General features: G+C 43.3%; 1 protein-coding gene across 24 annotated transcripts in view; it reads left to right on the top strand.

Moving 5' to 3' along the window:
- The window catches only part of Madd (MAP kinase activating death domain), a 44,032-nt gene that overhangs the window by 17,964 nt on the left and 7,488 nt on the right, over positions 1-18,580 (top strand). For 7 of the 24 annotated variants that reach the window (XM_031370979.1, XM_031370973.1, XM_031370975.1 and 4 more), the window contains 12 exons: positions 289-391; positions 916-1,102; positions 1,198-1,348; positions 1,609-1,815; positions 4,495-4,595; positions 5,520-5,603; positions 5,869-6,027; positions 8,576-8,678; positions 9,432-9,552; positions 9,655-9,760; positions 11,402-11,512; positions 16,268-16,375. In XM_031370979.1, coding sequence (XP_031226839.1) covers positions 289-391; positions 916-1,102; positions 1,198-1,348; positions 1,609-1,815; positions 4,495-4,595; positions 5,520-5,603; positions 5,869-6,027; positions 8,576-8,678; positions 9,432-9,552; positions 9,655-9,760; positions 11,402-11,512; positions 16,268-16,375 — 1,541 coding nt within the window. Of the gene's footprint in view, positions 1-288; positions 392-915; positions 1,103-1,197; positions 1,349-1,608; positions 1,816-3,440; positions 3,495-4,494; positions 4,596-5,519; positions 5,604-5,868; positions 6,028-8,575; positions 8,679-9,123; positions 9,187-9,431; positions 9,553-9,654; positions 9,761-11,401; positions 11,513-16,267; positions 16,376-18,580 lie in introns of all 24 variants that reach the window. The other 17 variants (XM_031370971.1, XM_031370974.1, XM_031370965.1 and 14 more) reach the window with 8 other exon arrangements.

Below are 18,580 nucleotides of genomic sequence, written 5' to 3'. Positions count from 1 at the left end.
ATCCTCCTCATGGAGCAAGCAATGTCACATGAGTGACCTGCCTTGCATATCCCCCACAACACCCATGCAGCCCATGGGGCATGCTGCTGGTGCATGTAGAGTGGCCTGATCTCCTTCCCTATCTCCTGCACATTGCCATGGCTGCTTTCTACCTTTGTGTGATGTTCTGGTAGCACCCTGCCCAGCCCAGCTGGAGAATGGGTGTGGACTATGGCAACCCAGGGGTATGATAATGTGAACCCCCAGACTGTGCCAATGATGTGTCTTAATTCTACCTTCCCAATTTAGGAAACAGGAGGGCCTTAGTGGACCAGAAGTCATCTGTCATTAAACACAGCCCAACTGTGAAAAGAGAACCCCCATCACCACAGGGCCGAGCCAGCAATTCTAGGTAATAAATGGCAGTTCATTGGTTTGTTTGTTTTTTCTTGAGACATATCTCCTACAATGCTTCCCTTAAACTCAGTATGTAGTTGAGGATGAACTTGAACTGATCTCTACTTCCACTCCCAAGTGCTGGAGTTATAGGCATGCACTGCTACACTTAACTGGCAGAACAGTTTTAAAGTTCTCAGGTACAGGGAATGATTCCTAATTTACAATTTTTTTTTTTTTTTAAGGAATGTTCAAGATTGGGAGAGCAGCTCTCAAAACAATAGATTTAATCAATTTTCTGTCATCACTTCCCATTTTTAGCCAGTCCCTAGGCAATAGTTTATGGTGTGGAGAAAGGGAAACTGCAGGAGTGTGGGAAGTTGTCAAACAGGATCCTTGGAGAGATGGGGCGTGGTGATCATGAGCTTTTGGAGACGTAGCTTTATGCTTTTCCCTGGGATGTATCTTGTCTGGTGAAAGGGGGGTTGGTTGCTCTGCCAAGGATCAGATGACCACAGAAGTGGTTTGTGGGCCCTGTAGCGAGAATCAACAGTTCCTGAAGGAAGTGGTCCACAGTGTGCTGGACGGCCAGGGAGTGGGCTGGCTCAATATGAAAAAGGTACGCCGACTGCTGGAGAGCGAGCAGCTTCGAGTCTTTGTCCTGAGCAAGCTCAATCGTACAGTGCAGTCAGAGGATGATGCCCGGCAGGATGTCATCCAAGACGTGGTAAGTATTTGGGCAAGGGAGTCAGGATCAACTGGGCAGAAGGATGTAGATGTTAAAGAAAGGTTGCTAGCTCTAAGTCCTGGCTCTTGTTGCAGGAGATCAGTCGGAAGGTGTACAAGGGGATGCTAGACCTCCTCAAGTGCACAGTCCTCAGCCTTGAGCAGTCCTATGCCCATGCAGGTCTGGGTGGCATGGCCAGCATCTTTGGGCTTTTGGAGATTGCCCAGACCCACTACTATAGTAAAGGTAGGGATGTACTTGCTGTCTCCCTGTCTGGCTTCCCAGTGCCACTCCGCTCTGTCATACTTTGGGATTTTGATTCTGGTATGTTTATATGTAAGAAACATAATTCCTACCATGCAAAATAAGGCCTTACTTGTTCTTTCTGTGTGCTAACTCTGCTCCGCATACTCTTGTATCCCACCCCACCCCCAATCTCACTTTTCTAACCTGATTTCTACTTGATATCTCCCTTAACCACTTTTTGTATTTGTTCCTTTCCTCAGAACCAGACAAACGAAAGAGAAGTCCAACAGAAAATGTAAATACCCCAGTTGGCAAGGATCCTGGTCTGGCTGGGCGGGGGGACCCAAAGGCAATGGCCCAGCTAAGGGTCCCTCAGCTGGGTCCTCAGGCACCAAGTGCTACAGGAAAGGGTCCTAAAGAGCTGGATACCAGAAGTTTAAAGGAAGAGAATTTTGTAGCATCTGTTGGTATGTATTATTGTGTTTGATATACCGAAAGGAGGCCTGGCTTCTTAAATATCCCTCCATTCTCTCAATTCATCCAGAGTCCTGACTTTCTCCTCCCCATGCTTGCTTTCTAGAGCGGGAGATAGGTCTTTGTCCATTTCCAGGAGCATTTTCTTACCCATGTCTGGTCTTCCTGCTTGCTCTGTAGCCACCTCACTAGCATCTTTGAAGAACAGTGGAAGTTTGCTTAGAGACCCATGGGATGCAGTGCAGGCAGTCTGAGCTGTATTCTCAATCCCTTTTTAATTTACATCTGAATTTCTTCACATGGAAAAAACACGTACCTGGAACTTATTGGGGAATTTATAGATCCATCTTTGGGATGTAGAATTGTGATCGTCCAGGCCTCTGCATCCATTTTCCCCCATCCAAGCATGGATGTGTTCCACTGCTCTGGAATGTGTTCTGTTCTGGCATGTTTGGGTTCTAGACTCCAAAGTCACAAATCTCTGAGCCAGCTCTTCTTTCTGTCTTTCCACCCCAGAGTTTACTGAAAACTTGCTTATGTCTGGTATGTCTCTATTCCCACTCTGGTGTCGCCTATGTGGCTCACTCACTTGGCTGTGAGTCACCTAGGCTGCTTTCTTGTGGATGCTGACCCCTGGTCTCTACGCTATGCTTTCAGCTGAGGCTTCCTTGCCACGGCCTCTAGCTGTTGACCTAAGTTCTCATAGGAATGAAGCAGCTCTCTTCTTAGGGCATCTCCAGTTCTCTGGTTGGCAAATATTCTCCTAGAAGCTGTAGTAAAGCCTGGCTTTCTCCTGCCTCATACAATGCTCTAGAAAAATGTTGATCTGTTGTCCCAAAAGTCTTGACTCTACTTGGGCAGATCACTTCACTAGTAGAATCTCTGTTGCCTCATCTAGAGAATGAAGAGATTATACTAAAACTCTGAAGTTCCTTCGGGGGTTGGGAGGAAAGGCTCTGATTGGTATTTTCTGTGACTTGTATTGCTGAGAAGCTAGTCTTGACCATTTTCTGTTCTCTGTTAGTTCTATTGGAAGCATGTTTTCTTAGATAGTGACTACAAATGGGTCTCTGAGTTGAGCAGGCAATAGTTCTAAGGGTAAATTTATTTTTGGAGGGGCAACAGGAGGAATGCTAACGGAATGCTTGGCATTGGTCCAGTCCAGGAGTCAAGCAGATTTCTGCTCATGTCTCTGAAATTCTTGGGCTGCTTGTCCAGATTGTCTCTCTTATCTGTAATTTGTAAGCATGGTCGTTGCTCAGCTTATTTGGCAGAGAGATCACAGTGTGGTCGGAGTCAAATGATCTGTCTCTAGCCTATTTAGGGTCCAGTTTCTCATACAAAATACAAGGGTCTCATGAAGAGCCCTACCAGCTTAAAAATTCTGTAGAGTGTTTACATTGGGAATAGGATTAGAAATTTAGAGTCTTCAGTTTGTGACTTCAGGAGCAAAAAATGGATTTTTGATTCCTCAACCCTACCCAAATAAAGATATCTTGGTATCTCTTAACAGATAATGCTATGTCTGAAACCAAATGAGCATGGGTGGGGGGGTTCCGGTCCTTTGACGAGTCTGACTTTCTGTCTTTCTCTCCTGCTTGCATTGCATCTGGGGTAGAATTGTGGAACAAGCACCAGGAAGTGAAAAAGCAAAAGGCTTTGGAAAAACAGAGTAAGGAACGAATGCCCCTTCCCATCCCCCAGTCTCCCATACCTGCCAACTTCCCAGGCCCAATTGGGGCAGGCTCCCTTTTTCAGCCCTACTCCAAATTTGTTCTTGGGTGGTATTTGGAGGAACAGTGGTGAAGGCAGGTCAGAGGCTTCAGGAGGGAGGGCGGTGCTGTATTTGGGTTGAAAGCAGACAGGTGGTGTGTGACTCCTAGGTGTATGGCGGAAGCCACTCCCTTCATTAGCAATCAGGCGTCTATCGAGTCAAATACCCGAACCTTGGTTTTCTATTGCTCCATAGCTGGTGGGGAGAACTTCTGCAGACTGCAGCGCCCCTCTGTGGTGGATACCTCCCTCACCGTTAGGCCTGTGGGTGCAGTTGGCAGAGATGGTTGCTGTCCCTCTGTGTTGAGTCTGTAGCTTTCCGGCTCTCTCTAGTGGCTTGCCTAGGCACACTTTCTTGCTTTCTGTCGTTCTGTCCTTCTGCCATACCATCCTGGGTGGGTGAGTTAAATAGGGGCTTTGGGGGTTTTTTTGGTCTCAAATGTAGATGGTGTAGGGTGGGGGAGACAGTGTCCACAGAAACAGTGTTTCCTTCTATCTTTTGGCCTAACCTTTTCTGGCCTCTTTAGACACATTTGTCAGGAATCACTGAGCATCTGGGAACACTTTAATGGTCCGGTTCAGGCGCAGGTGAAACTCTAACTTTGGGTGCCATGGATGGGTTTGTTTGTGGAATGTTTTGTGTTAGGATGATTTGCTCTGGATTTTCTCAGGTTGAGAAGATGGCTGCCGAGGCCCTTGGCCAGGTCTAATGTACTACTTGCTTCTTATGGCTTCTGGGGACCTCTTCTCGTGGGTCCCAGTGGTGGGGAGGGGCAGTCCCTGGGAAGGGACTGGGATTCGATGACTAGGGGTGGGGCAGGCTCTGCTGCTGGCCCACCCCTTCACTAGCCTGCCCCGAGCTTCTCTGTGCTGAATAACACAAGGCTTTCCCTACTCAGGGCCAGAGGGCATCAAGCCTATCTTTGACCTGGGTGAGACAGAGGAGAAGAAGTCCCAGATCAGTGCGGACAGTGGTGTGAGCCTGACGTCTGCTTCCCAGGTTTGTGAGAGCCTTCCTGAAAATTGCCAGCAAACCACTGTCTCAAAGTAAGACACACACATACAAACACATACACATACGTACACACATATATTTTGGCAGTGGGAATTAAATTCAGGGTATACATTCTAGGTAAAGACTACCATTAAGTTATACCATTGATCCTCAAAATACTTTTATAGTTAAAAAGGAAACAATCTCAAATATAACCAATAATAAGGAATACTTAGTCATGAAGTGTAGTACTACAATTAATTGTGTTTTCAAAAATTTAGCAACACAGTATAATTTTATATATGTGCGTGTGTGTGCATATGTGTGTATGCATATGATACATCTGTGAGAGGGAGGATCTTACTCTCTAGCCCTGGCTGGCCTAGAATTTGCTGTATGTAGACCCAGCTGTCTTTGAACTCATAGAGACCATCCTGCCTATGTTTCCCAAGTGCTGAGATTAAAAGTGTCTGCTACTCTGTCCATCTTCAATTTAGTGGGGTTTTGTTTTTTGGTTTTTGTTCTTTTTGTTTTTTGTTGTTTGTTTTGTTTTTTTTTGAGACAGGGTTTCTCTGTATAGCCCTGGCTGTCCTGGAACTTACTCTGTAGACCAGCTAGCCTCGAACTCAGAAATCTGCCTACCTCTGCCTCCCAAGTGCTGGGATTAAAGGTGTGCGCCACCACTGCCCAACTTTCAATTTAGTTTTTAACTACATCTAGAAAAGACTAAAAGAGTAACAGGAAATATACTAAAAGTAGAAGTTAATGTGGGCAGTAAACTTATGGCTTGTTTTTATTTCCTTATTCTTTTGTTTTCTAAATGGGTATTTATTTAATATGTTATTTATGTAAGTTCATGAAACCCATTTAAGAAAAAAATTATCTGCTCAGGATCTCTCTAGAAATAGGTGTGCCTTTGTCTTATTTCAGAGGACTGATCAAGACTCTGTCATTGGTGTGAGTCCAGCTGTTATGATCCGAAGCTCAAGTCAGGATTCTGAAGTTAGCACCGTGGTAGGGGAATACCACATTGGCCTCGTTGTGGGTGGGGTGTGGACTTTTCCTTGGAAGGGCTCCTTCTCTTTGAAGACTGTTCTTAGTCTCAGATCAGCCTGATCCTCATGGGTGTGTGGACGCAGGATGTCACTCACTTTATAAAGAAGTGTGTGGGAAAGCTGACACACCTTTAAAATGATTCTTTTCCTTGCAGTATAGGGTTCTAACTGGCTTTGGGAGTCCCCCTCTGGGACTATCCCTTACTGCCTTTTGTCTTTCCCAGGTGAGTAATAGTTCGGGAGAGACCCTTGGAGCTGACAGTGATCTGAGCAGCAATGCAGGTGACGGGCCAGGAGGTGAAGGCAGCATCCACCTGGCAAGTTCTCGGGCCACTCTGTCTGACAGTGAAATCGAAACCAATTCTGCTACAAGCACCATCTTTGTAAGCTGTATTTACTAACGAGAGAACATTTCTTTAATGGGAGAGGAAAGTGGTTTATAGACATTGAGAAGGAAAAGGTAGGGCTGGAGGTGTAGTTCAGAGGCAGAGCACTTGCTGACATGTGCTTGGTACTGCAGAGGAAAGGGGAACCTTGCCATGAGGAGGTCTGGTTCAGCTGGGATGGATCCTTTCTTTCTCTCTCTCTCTGTCTGGTGTTTTGTCTCCTCTCTTCCTCCTTTCCTCCCTCCCTCCCTCCCTCCTTTCCTCTCTCCTTCCTTCCTTTCCTTCCTCCCTCCCTCTCTCTTTCCCTCCCTTTCTTCCTTCCTTCTTCTTCTTCCTTCTCCTATTTTTTGAGAGGTCTCACTGTATGACCCAGGCCACCCTCAAGCCTGTGATCCTTCTGTTTTTGTCTCCCAAGTGCTGGGTTTACAAGTGTGTACCACCACACCTAAATGAAAGAAATCACTGAGCTCTCATCTCCCCTCTGCTCTGCAGTGTAGGCGGCTTCTTTAGACAGTGTTATCTACTTTGATCCATGTGCAGCTTTATTAAGAGGACAGTGGATATTTTCCACAACAGCTTTTCAGTCCTTTTGTCTAGAGAGGACAGTGGAAGATAGGATTCAAATGAAGTCATTTTTTACTACTGGTGCTCACCTGTCTCTAGATCCTTCTATATGTCTGTTCCTAGAAGAGCCAATGGAGGCAGAGATAGAGTTAAGAATTAGCAGGGCCATTCAGGTTAGAGCCTGACTCATTCTGAGTCTTCACAGACTGTTTTAATAAGAGTATTTGAGACATCCTTCCAGCTGGGAGTGGTAACTCATGCCCGTAAGCCTTCTCAGGGGCTGAGATAGAAGGATCTTAAGTTTGAGGCCAGCCTGCTACATCGTAATACCTTGTCAAAGGGGGGGGGCCAGGAAGATGTCCCAGCAGATAAAGGTTCTTCCCCTCAAACTTTGACAACCTGAGTTCCATCGAAAACCAACTCCTAAAAGGTGTTTTCTGTCCTATACATGCATGCGTAACCATGACCTGCACATCACCCCCAGGACACATGTACAAAATGACTAAATGTTACTTTAAAAAGTCTTTTGAGGGCTGAAGACATGCCTCAGCAGTTAAGAGCACTAACTGTTCTCCCAGAGGTCCTGAGTTCAATTCCCAGCAACCAACATGGTGCCTCACAACTATCTGTAATGGGATCTGATGCCCTCTTCATCAGAAGGCAGCAATAGTGTACTCACATATGTATAAAATAAATCTTAAAAAAAATCCCTTCATTGTGCTTTGATTCTGGATGTTAAAATAGATATGAGGTCATTCTTGTAAGCTACTGGTCACTGTGTGCTCTTTTCTGGCTCTTCTTACCACACAGTCTTTGTTTTGTTTTGTTTTGTTTTGTTTTTCAAGACAGGGTTTCTCTGTGTAGCCCTGGCTGTCCTGGAACTCACCCTGTAGACCAGGCTGGCTTCGAACTCAGAAATCCACCTGCCTCTGCTTCCCAAGTGCTGGGATTAAAGGCATGTGCCACCACTGCCCGGCCGTTACCACAGAGTTTTAAATGTCCTATGCTAGGGAACAAGGAGTGTTTGTACAGTTGAGGTGAGAACTGTGTGTGTGTAATGTAGATTTTAATGTAGGAAGACTCCTGGTATCCTGTTGGACCCTCATACATGTAGACACTTGCACACACATACTAAATAAAAAACCAAGTGATTGACTTAATTATTTCTCTAGTTCTGTTGGGTAGATATTATAATGTCCCTTTTATAGACAAGGAAAATGATCCTCAGCAAGTACAAAATTAATAAAAAGTGGGAATCTGAACCATGGCCAGTCTGACTTCAGACTCTGTGTTCTTTCTACTATGTCATGCTACTGTAAAAACCTTACCTTGTTTTATGGGGTAAGGGTGTGAGACAGGATCTTGTGGCCCAGGCTGGCCTCAAACTTGTTATAAAGCTTAGGCTGGCCTTGAACTACTGATATCTTTTCTCAACCTCCCACAAACTGGGATTAGAGGCATGTCCATCTTTAAGAAAAAGCATTACAAGTCAGGCAGTGGTGGCACTCACCTTTAATCCCAGCACTTGGGAGGCAGAGGCAGGCGGATTTCTGAGTTCGAGGCCAGCCTGGTCTACAGAGTGAGCTCCAGGAGAGCCAGGGCTACACAGAGAAACCCTGTCTCAAAAACACCTAAAAAAAAAAAAAAAAAAAAAAAAAAAAAAAAAAAAAAAAAAAAAAAAAAAAAAAAAAAAAAAAAAAAAAAAAAAAAAAAAAAAAAAAAAAAAAGGAAAAAGCATTACAGAGACTAAAGAATAAAGTTAAGTCAGAACAAAGACGTCCTTTCTTGCTTTAGGAAGCAGTAACAGAAAATAGGATTATTAGATTGACTTTTGGCCAAGCATAGTAGGAGAATCAGAGAAAACTTTGCTGTTAATGGATAATGCATGCTTCGTGTGTGAGCCTTTCCCTGAGGTGCCCGATTTACTTTGTCTGTCTTGATTGATAACTCTGGCGTCTGACCTACCATCCTGTCTTTCTAGGGTAAAGCGCATAGCTTGAAGCCAAAGGAGAAGCCGGCTGGCAGTCCGGTTCGCTCTTCTGAAGATATAAGCCAGCGAGTCTACCTCTATGAGGGACTACTAGGTAAGAAATAGACTGGCAAGGCCCCTTGTGTTGGAAAAAAGCTGGGCTCAGCCACGGGAAAGGGTAGAACCAAACAGCTGCTGCTTGGCTTTTTACTAATTTCAATTTTGACATCGGATAGCTACCTAAACTTCTTTGTAATATTCATTTATTTAATGGGGACGGAGGTCATGGGGCTTTAGAAGTTGGTTCTCTCCTTCCTCCTTCCACCATGTGGGCTCCAGGACTGAACTCAGATCATCAGGCTTGACAGCACGTACCTTTACCCACTGAGGCATCTCAGTTGTCAAGATAGCATTTTAAAATCTGAACCAAGGAACCTGTGGGATAAGCAGGGGCTGAAAACTAGATGAAGCCGGGCTTGGGCATTACTCACCAGGCTATGTCTTTCTGTCTCCTTTCTTTCCTCTTGCTACCATGTTCCTCCCTGCTCACAAATTGGCAGGAAGGGACAAAGGATCGATGTGGGACCAGTTAGAGGATGCTGCTATGGAGACCTTTTCTATAAGTAACTGCTTTTCTTTGTGTGATGTGCTCATCCCTCCGGCTTGGGAGGGGCAAGGCCTCACTTGGAGGCCTCTGGGATTGGAGGCAAAATATATTAGATCTGGGAAAAAGGTTCAGTTTCCTTTGCTCTGAAATTTGGAATGACCTTGTTTTATCTGGGGCTTACTATCTCTATTTAGCAACTATGTTCTTTAAATGTTAAATACGTTGTGCTCCCCACCCAAGAAATGACCTTATTCTACCCAGGCAAAGAACGTTCTACTTTATGGGACCAAATGCAATTCTGGGAAGATGCATTCTTAGACGCTGTGATGTTGGAAAGAGAAGGAATGGGTATGGACCAGGGTCCTCAGGAAATGATCGACAGGTATGAGACTTAGCAAACACCTGGCAATGTCCTATTCAGTTCCTTCCATGTAGTCTTGTGGTCTACTGCCTGAGGACTGACTTGTGCCTGGGATCTGCTTAGGTACCTGTCCCTAGGGGAACATGACCGGAAGCGCCTGGAGGATGATGAAGACCGCTTGCTAGCCACACTTTTACACAATCTCATATCCTATATGCTGCTGATGAAGGTAAATTGATATTGCTTATATCCAGCTGTTACTGGTGCTGGAAGGGCAAGAGTAGGTGACTAGGTCTATTGCCTACATTTTGGAATAGTTTGGAAGCTGTCAAAGTATCTGACTGAAAAGTCAAGGCTCCTATGGCAGCTTGCACACTGTTCCTTAACTGAAGCTGCCTGGCTGCTTTGTTAATGAAGGTTATAAAGGTAATTGACTATCACTTGTTACTTGTTTGCTTTGAATTTTATGTATTTCCTTTGCTAAGCTGTTTTAAAATACAATAGCACTCTCCACTATATATATATTATTTAAAAAAAAATAGCACTCTCCACAGATTACAACTGATTTAATACTCATTTTTCAGTGTTATATTCTAAAACCTTCAGGTGCTCAGAATTTATTTTTCAGCACCAGCCCTTAGTCATGGAGAAATTTCCACAACTAGAAAGGCTGCCTAGCTCGGCATGATGGTGCATGCCAGTAAATAAGGCGCTTGGGAGGTAGAGGCAGGAGAATCGGGAGTTCAAGGCCAAGCTTGGCTATAAGTTCGAGACCAGATAAAACTATATAAAATCTTGTCAAAAAGAAAAAAAATAAAACAAAACAAAACACCTGCTTATTAGCAAGGGAGAAGTAGCTCTAGTGTGAGTTGTTTGGGTTTCATATTTCTAGCTGTGGAGAAGTGTATTGCAAGTTATCAAGAAGAATTCTCAGAAAGAGAAATGTGGATTTGGATTGGCAGTGGCAGAGAGTGATTGTGAGAATGAGCCTCCCTGAGTTCTCCCTAGCTTTTAAATGTGGAGGGATCAGTTCCCAAACACAGAACAATTCTGTGAGCCTTTTGACTTGATTGATTTTTGTGTCTTAGTTAGGTTTATGTTGCTGTTATAAGCCTTATGGCCAAAAGCAACATGGGAACAGAAGGTCTTATTGGCTGATTGGTGACAGTCCATCATCGAGGGAGGGAAGCCAAGACAGGAACTTGGGAGCAGGAACAGATGCAGACACCATGGAGTAGTGCTGCGTATTGGCTTGCTCGGGCTGCTTTCTTATAAACGTTTACCCCAACCTGCCGAGGGACGGAACTGCCCAGTGAGCAGCTGGGTTCTCACATCAATCATTAATCAGAAAACATCTCAGAGGCTTACCTGCAGGCCAGTCTTACCAAGGAATTTTCCCAATTGAGAGCCCTTCACATTGACAGAAGCTAGTCAGTATTGTAGGCTTTTCTCTATGCTTGAATTCCATTTCCCTGTGGTCAGAGGTAGATGGTGGTGCTTACCTGCAAGGTGTCTCAGGCACCAGAGTCCCACTGTCACAGCACCTGTCTTACTTTTCTAAATCATACTCTAAGAAATCTTTTTGGGGAGGATGTTATGGTATTGGTAAAGGATGGGAGGAGGTGTCTTCTGGATGCTCAACTCTCTGAGAGCCACTTTCCTGTAGAAGCTAGCTAGAGGCAGAGACAATTCCCTCACTTCCCAGGATCTGGACAGAATACACAGTTGAAAGTATCCTGCCATAGTCAGTATTATAGTCTTTCAGAATTCCATTTCTGTCAGGTAAATGGGAACTTTGACATTTTCTTGTCTCTGCCTCACTTGGGAAGGGAGCAGAGCCTTTATTAAGACTCCTGTCTTGGATTTACAGGTGAACAAGAATGACATCAGGAAGAAAGTACGACGCCTAATGGGAAAGTCCCACATTGGGCTGGTGTACAGCCAACAAATCAATGAGGTGCTCGATCAGCTGACCAACCTGGTGAGCATATCAGGCCATCCCTTGGGCTCCCTTCATTCTGCGCGTCTCCCTCCCTATACAGAGCTTCCACACGGAACACTTCTGCCATGTTGCTATGCCTAGTTAATGCCTAGTTTAGAGAATGAGTAGTTATAGTTAGTAGTTTAGAGAATGGGTAGTTAGTAGTTTAGAGAATAGGTAGTTAGTAGTTTAGAGAATGGGTAGTTATAGTTAGTAGTTTAGAGAATGGGGCAGTAGTCCAGGTGAGGTTTTAGCTCTTCTGGTCAGTGTTGGAACTCTCAGTACTCCAGCATTAGAGTACAGCAGTTTCCATGTGAGGTCTGCAGACTTCTGGGGATCTGAGATGAAATCTGTTCTCATTACAACACTAAATGCCTCTTTTTCTTTTCCTTTTCTCTTTTTTTCTTTTGAGACAGAGTTTCTCTGTGTAGCCCTAGCTGTCTTGGAACTCACTCTGTAGACCAAGCTGACCTCAAACTCACAGAGACCTATCTGCCTCTGCTTTCTGAGTGCTGGGATTAAAGGTGTGTGGCACCAATTCCTAGCTAAAATACCTTTTGTTACTGGTTAATATTTGTACCAAAATTGCAAAAACAGTCTTGAATAGACTGTGTCACGTTACTATCATGACACTAAACTACATGAGCCCCACCCTCACCTCCATGCATTCTGTTCTTTAAAAGAGACAATTTTATAAGCTGGGCATGGTGGTGCATGCCTTTAATCCCAGTACTTGGGAGACAGAAGCAGGTGGATCTCTGTGAATTCAAGGCAAGCCTGATCTACAGAGAAAGTTCCAGGACACCCAGAACTACACAGAGAAAACTTGTCTCGAGAAAAAAAAAAAAAAAAAGACAGTGTTTGGTAAGTAGGTAAAGGCACTTGCTACCAAACCTGACAACCTAAGTGTGGTCCTCGGGACCACATGGTAGAAAGAGGACACTGACCCTTCAAGCTGTCGTCTACAGGCACATGAGCTTCACAACACATGCATGCCCACTCACCCACAGTCACACAATGAATAAATGAATTAATAAGTAAATAAAATATAATTTAAGGACTAAAGAGTTGGGTCAGTGGTCAAGAGCACTTGCTGCTCTTGCAGAGAACCTGGGTTCAATTCTCAGCACCCACATGGCAGCTCACAACCATTTGTATCTAGGGGATCCAGTGCCCTCTTCTGACCTCTGAGAGCACTGAACATACACATAGTGCACATAAGTACTCAGATACATAAAATCATAAAATAAGTTTTAAAAAATTAAAGTAGAAAACCTAACAGTTTCATACTGAATGTGGTGAGGCACACCAGTGATCCTATTACTTAGGATTTATTTATTTTATCCTAAAACTGGGTCGTATAATTTTTTAAAATTTCATTATTTTATGTGTATCTGTTTGTCTGCATGTATTATGGGCACCACATGTGTGCCTGGTGCCTAAGGCGTACAGAAGAGTGAGCTGGATCCCCTGAAATTGGAGTTGCAATCAGTTGTTAACCACCATGTGTGTGATAGGACTCAAATCCCAGGTCCTCTGGAAGAAAAGCAAGTGCCCTTAACTGCTGAGCTATCTCTATGGACCCTGAAACTGACTTTTTGAAAATTACATATTAAATAACACAAGGAGGATCACAAGCTTAAGGGCAGTCTGACTTATAGTGTAAGACTGTCTAAAAAATTATTTTTAAAAACTCCTGGTTTTCTGGGCATGTTAGTGCACGCCTTTAACCCCAGCACTAGGGAGGAAGAAGCAGAAAGATCTCTGAGTTTGAGGCTAGCCTGATCTACAGATCGAGTTCCAGGACAGCCAAGGCTCTTCTTATACAGAGAAAACCTGTCTCAAAAAAAACAAGATAAACAAACAAACAAAATCCCTACCAGTTTCAGGACTGGAGAGATAACTCAGTAGTTAAGAGCATATACTGCTCTTGCAGAGAACCTGGGCTTGATTCCCAGCACCTACATGGTGGTTCACCACCATCAATAACTCCAGTTCCAGGAGATCCAATGCCCATTACTGGCCTGTGTGAGCACCAGGCACACATGTGTACACATATGTACATTTAGGCAAATACTCATATACATAAAATAAAAATTAAAAAGCCAGTTTCACTTATGAATGTCCTTGATGAAAAACAATGAAAAAACCACTTTTTATTAAATTTTAATCATTGCTTAGATGTCTTTTTTTAATATTTTGTGACAAAATTGGAAGTATACATAAAGCATTTCTGCTGCAAACCCTATGTACTGGTTGCTGTGAGGAAAAGCCATCTGTGATCAATCTAGGATAAATTAGCTTTGTTCCTAAAGCACCATACAGTAAACCAGTTCTCTGTTTTTTAAATTTATTCTTCTCTCATATATTACATCTCAACTGTAGTTTACCTCTCCTTTCCTCCAGATCCACCCTGCTGCCTTCCCTCAGAAAAAAGCAGGCCTCCTAGGGGCACCAGTCAAACAACAAACTACAATAAGACCAGGCACATGGTCTCACATCAAGGCTAGAAGAGGCAACCCAGTAGGAGGAAAAGGGTTCCAGAGGCAGACAGAGGAGCCAGGGACAGCCCCTGCTGCTACAGTTAGGAGTCCAAAAACACCAGGCTACCCCACCATAGCACACAGGCAGACACCAGGCTACACCACCATAGCACACAGGCAGACACCAGGCTACACCACCATAGCACACAGGCAGAGGTCCTAGGTTGGGTCCATACAGGTTCGCTGATTTCTGTGAGCCACTTGAATCCCCAATAGTTGATTCTGTGGGTCATGTGAACCCACATTTTTTTTAAAGATTTATTTATTTATTTATTATATGTAAGTACATTGTAGCTGTCTTCAGACACATCAGAAGAGGGAGTCAGATTTGTTATGGGTGGTTGTGAGTCACCATGTGGTTGCTGGGATTTGAACTCAGGACCTTCGGAAGAGCAGTCGATGTTCTTAACTGCTGAGCCATCTCTCCAGCCCCGTAAACTCGTTCTTTTAAGATAGGCAGTTGACAGTATTTGTTGCCAAATTTTAAATGTGAGAAAAATGAGAATTTTGGAGCTTTTTTATTTGCTTGTTTGATTTTTGTTTTTGTTTTTTAAAGACAGAGTCTCACTATATAGTCCTGGCTGACCTGGAACTCATTATGTAAACCAGGCCAGCCTCAGATTCACAGAGATCCACCTACTTTGCCGCTCAAATGGTGGGATTAAAGGCATACATTATCGTGTCTCGCCAGCTTTCCAGTATTTTAAGGCTTTTCTAATGAGATTGATGATGTAATGGATATGATTTTTAAAATAAGATATACTGAAATATTAATATTTGGTTAGTATCTTTTTTTTTTTTTTTTTTTTTTTTTTTTTTTTTTTTGGCTTTTCGAGACAGGGTTTCTCTGTATAGCCCTGGCTGGCCTCGAACTCAGAAATCCCCTGTCTCTGCCTCCCAAGTGCTGGGATTAAAGGCATGCGCCACCACCGCCCGGCTGGTTAGTATCTTTCTGATATATTGTGTGATATTCAAATACAAATGAGGGTAAATTTTCTATTCAAGGTGTACAAAAACCAGGCAGGCTTTACTGTAACTGTATAAATGTCCATTGAAGTGTTATCAGATATGCACAGCGACTCTCAGCTGCTAATCCCAGTGCTCTAGGGGGAGATGGGGGAGGGGCAGCAGAGGAGCACTGCAGCGAGCTTGAGGCCAGCCTGGGCTACAGAGTGAGATCCAGGGTAGCCAGGGCTACACAGAGAAACCCTGCCTAAAAAAACACAACAAAACAAAAACAACAACAACAACAACAAAAAAGATGTACACTTTATTTTAGCATGGTTCAACTTGGTACTTGACTAAAACGATCTTAGATTTCCAATCCTCTGGCCCCAGTTCCTAAGTGCTGGAGAAAACAGGCACGCACCAGGGCCAGCTCATCCTCTCTATTGCTCCCTTATTTTTTTTTTTAAATGATGTTTTGTAATGTAGCTCAGGCTAGCCTCAAACTTGTGATCCTCCTGCCTCAGCCTCTCAGTGTGTGGTACCTTGCCTAACCCAAGAATGCAATTATTTTCTCCCAAACCAAACATTAATGAGATTTATAAGTAAAACACTCTTTTCATTGTTGCTGTTATTAGGAGAAATACATTTTATAAAAAGTGTGTTCCATATCATATGCTTGGCTATTAGCAAGTTATTACATCTGATCTCCTCCCAATCCAATTACTTTTAAATGAATTAATAAACATTAAAATGTTATTAATATGTCAAGAATAGTAAGCATATAACTCACATGAACAGAAGTTCTTTGAGATCTTAAGTTTTTAAGAGGTATAGGGATCATGACTCCAACAAGTCTTTGGTCCTTCCCTGTGGCCAGGGCTAGCAGATAATATGGTGCTAAGCAGTGGGCATAGTGGCACAGACCTTTAATTCCAGCACTCAGGAGGCAGAGACAGGCTGATTTGTGAGTTCAAGGCCAGCCTGGTCAGCCAGGGCTACACAGAGGAACGCTGTCTTGAAACAAAGAAAACAAACAAACAAAAAGATTGGGCTAAGGAAACTGTTAGGAATTTAATTGCTAAGTGAGACTTTACTTTTTTAATTAATTATTTTATTTATTTACATTTCAAATGTTGTCCCCCTTCCCAGTCCCCCCTCCATAAACTTCCCACCCCATCCACACCCTCTGAGACATTTTTTTAAAATTCCAGATCTGTGTGTAAGAGCAACATCTGAGAGTTTCTAAGCATCTCTTTTTCCACAGAATGGACGTGATCTCTCCATCCGATCCAGTGGCAGCCGACACATGAAGAAGCAGACGTTTGTTGTGCATGCAGGGACGGACACAAATGGAGATATCTTTTTCATGGAAGTGAGTTCATGCTGGAGAGCCAGAAGAATATTCAGAGACACAAGAAGCTCCTAGAGCAATGCTAGGGTTTCCCCTCTCCTCCCCCCTTATCATTAATTTATCAAGTTATTATGCAAATGATTAGGTAACTATATGATCCCTTTTCTTCAGTATCGGATGTGTGACATAATTGCATTGTTCATGAATGAGAATGCCATGAAATGCTTTCTTGGTGGCTGCTGCATATTCTCACCTCTATGTCCTTCCATTTTTTACCCTCCTCAGCCTTCTATCTGACAAGTATCATTGTCTCCTTTGTATCCTCCAGGAGACTAACTGTAGGCAAGCAATAAGGTGTGATCATAGCCAGGCAGTGGTGGTACACACTTTTAATCCCAGCACTGGGAGCCAGAGTTTGGGGCCAGCCTGGTCTACAGAGCTAGTTGCAGGACAGCCAGAGCTACACAGAGAAACTCTGTCTCGGGAAACCAAACAACAGATGATGTGAACATAAGTTGTCATGTTCCGCTTACTCATGGGAAGGGAGTAGAGACCTCCAGTGTGGCGCTCTAGAGTGTGCTGCTCTGTTGAAAGCAGTACAACATGACCGCCTGTTCACAGGCCTGTACCTAGTGCTTTTATTTAGCATTTCCCTCACACTTCTCTATACTAGAATAAAATGACTTTTTTCTTTTATCATTCCTTCTTTTAAAGAATTTATATTTATTTATGTATGTGTATCACAGCATGTGTGTGGAGGTCATAGGACAACTTATAGGAGTTGGTTTTCTCTTTCCACCTGGACTCTGGATATCAAACTTGTTGTTCAGCCTTGGCGGCAAGCCCCTTTACTCACAGATCCATCTTGGCAACCTGTTTCCATTTTTGTTTGGTTTTGTTTTGTGGTTTGTGTGTGTGTGTGTGTGTGTGTGTGTGTATGTTTGTTTGTTTGTTTTAGACAGGGTTTCTATGTATAGCCTAGGCTGTCCTGGAACTCACTCTGTAGACCAGGCTAGCCTCAAACTCAGAAATCTGCCTGCCTCTGCCTCCCAAGTGCTGGGATGAAAGGCGTGTGCCACCACTGAAGCCATCATATTTCTACCATGGCAATAATGGACTGAACTTCTGAACCTGTAAGCTAGTCCCAGTTAAATACTTTCCTCTATAAGAGTTGCCTTGGTCATGGTGTCTCTTCACAGCCCTGCACCATCACACACACACCCTACCCAAGTGCTGGGATTAAAGACATGTGCCACCACTGCCCAACTATAATTCTTTTTTTTTTTAAGATTTATGAATTATATCTATATACTGTAGCTGTCCTCAGACATACCAGAAGAGGGTATCAGCTCTTATTACAGATGGTTGTGAGCCAACATGTGGTTACTGGGATTTGAACTCAGGATCTTCGGAAGAGCAGTTAGTACTCTTAACGGCTGAGCCATCTCTCCAGCCCCTGATAATTATAATTCTAAAACATGTCCTAACATAGGTTCTTCTCATTGCTGAAGAAATTCACTTTCTGCCTTTAGGGCATCTAGAATTTTTGTTTTTGGGTTTTTTAAATTATTATTATTATTATTATTATTATTATTATTATTATTATTATTATTTGATTAAAGGCGTGTGCCACCACTGCCCAGAGGCATCTAGAGTTTTTAGTGATCACATCTCCTTGAACCTGTTTCTCAGTCATTTATATTTCTTATATAAACAATTAGCCCAGTAGAGAGGCTTGATTTTAGATTCAATATTTTGACAAGAATACCTTCTTAGTAAGAGAGGTCAGAAGCAGAGAAAAGAGGGCTTGGATGGAGAAAGATTTAAAGAGTATCAATATGTTAATAATAGTTATATAAATTATAATTTCCTTGTTGTTTGCATGTGCTACCACGTGTGTATGGAGATCAGAAAATAATGTTGTAGAGTTGGTTCTATCTCGTTCCATGTTTATGAGGGCTTGGGGGATAAAATCAAGTTTCCTCACTTGTCTAGCAAGCACTATTCTTGGTGAGCCATCTCACTGGCCCTAAATTAATATGTTTTTACAGCATAACTTGACTGTCAAAGTAGCTAACTACTTTCTATGTGCAAACATTATACTGTTGAGCTACATCCTCAAACCTATATCTGGCTTTTGATGCACATTAAGAATTTATGCCGGGTGGTGGTGGCTCACACCTTTAATCCCAGCACTTGGGAGGCAGAGGCAGGTGGATTTCTGAG

Source organism: Mastomys coucha, unplaced genomic scaffold (assembly GCF_008632895.1).
Source record: "Mastomys coucha isolate ucsf_1 unplaced genomic scaffold, UCSF_Mcou_1 pScaffold15, whole genome shotgun sequence".
NCBI lineage: Eukaryota > Metazoa > Chordata > Mammalia > Rodentia > Muridae > Mastomys > Mastomys coucha.
This window is presented reverse-complemented; position numbering and strand designations above follow the sequence as displayed.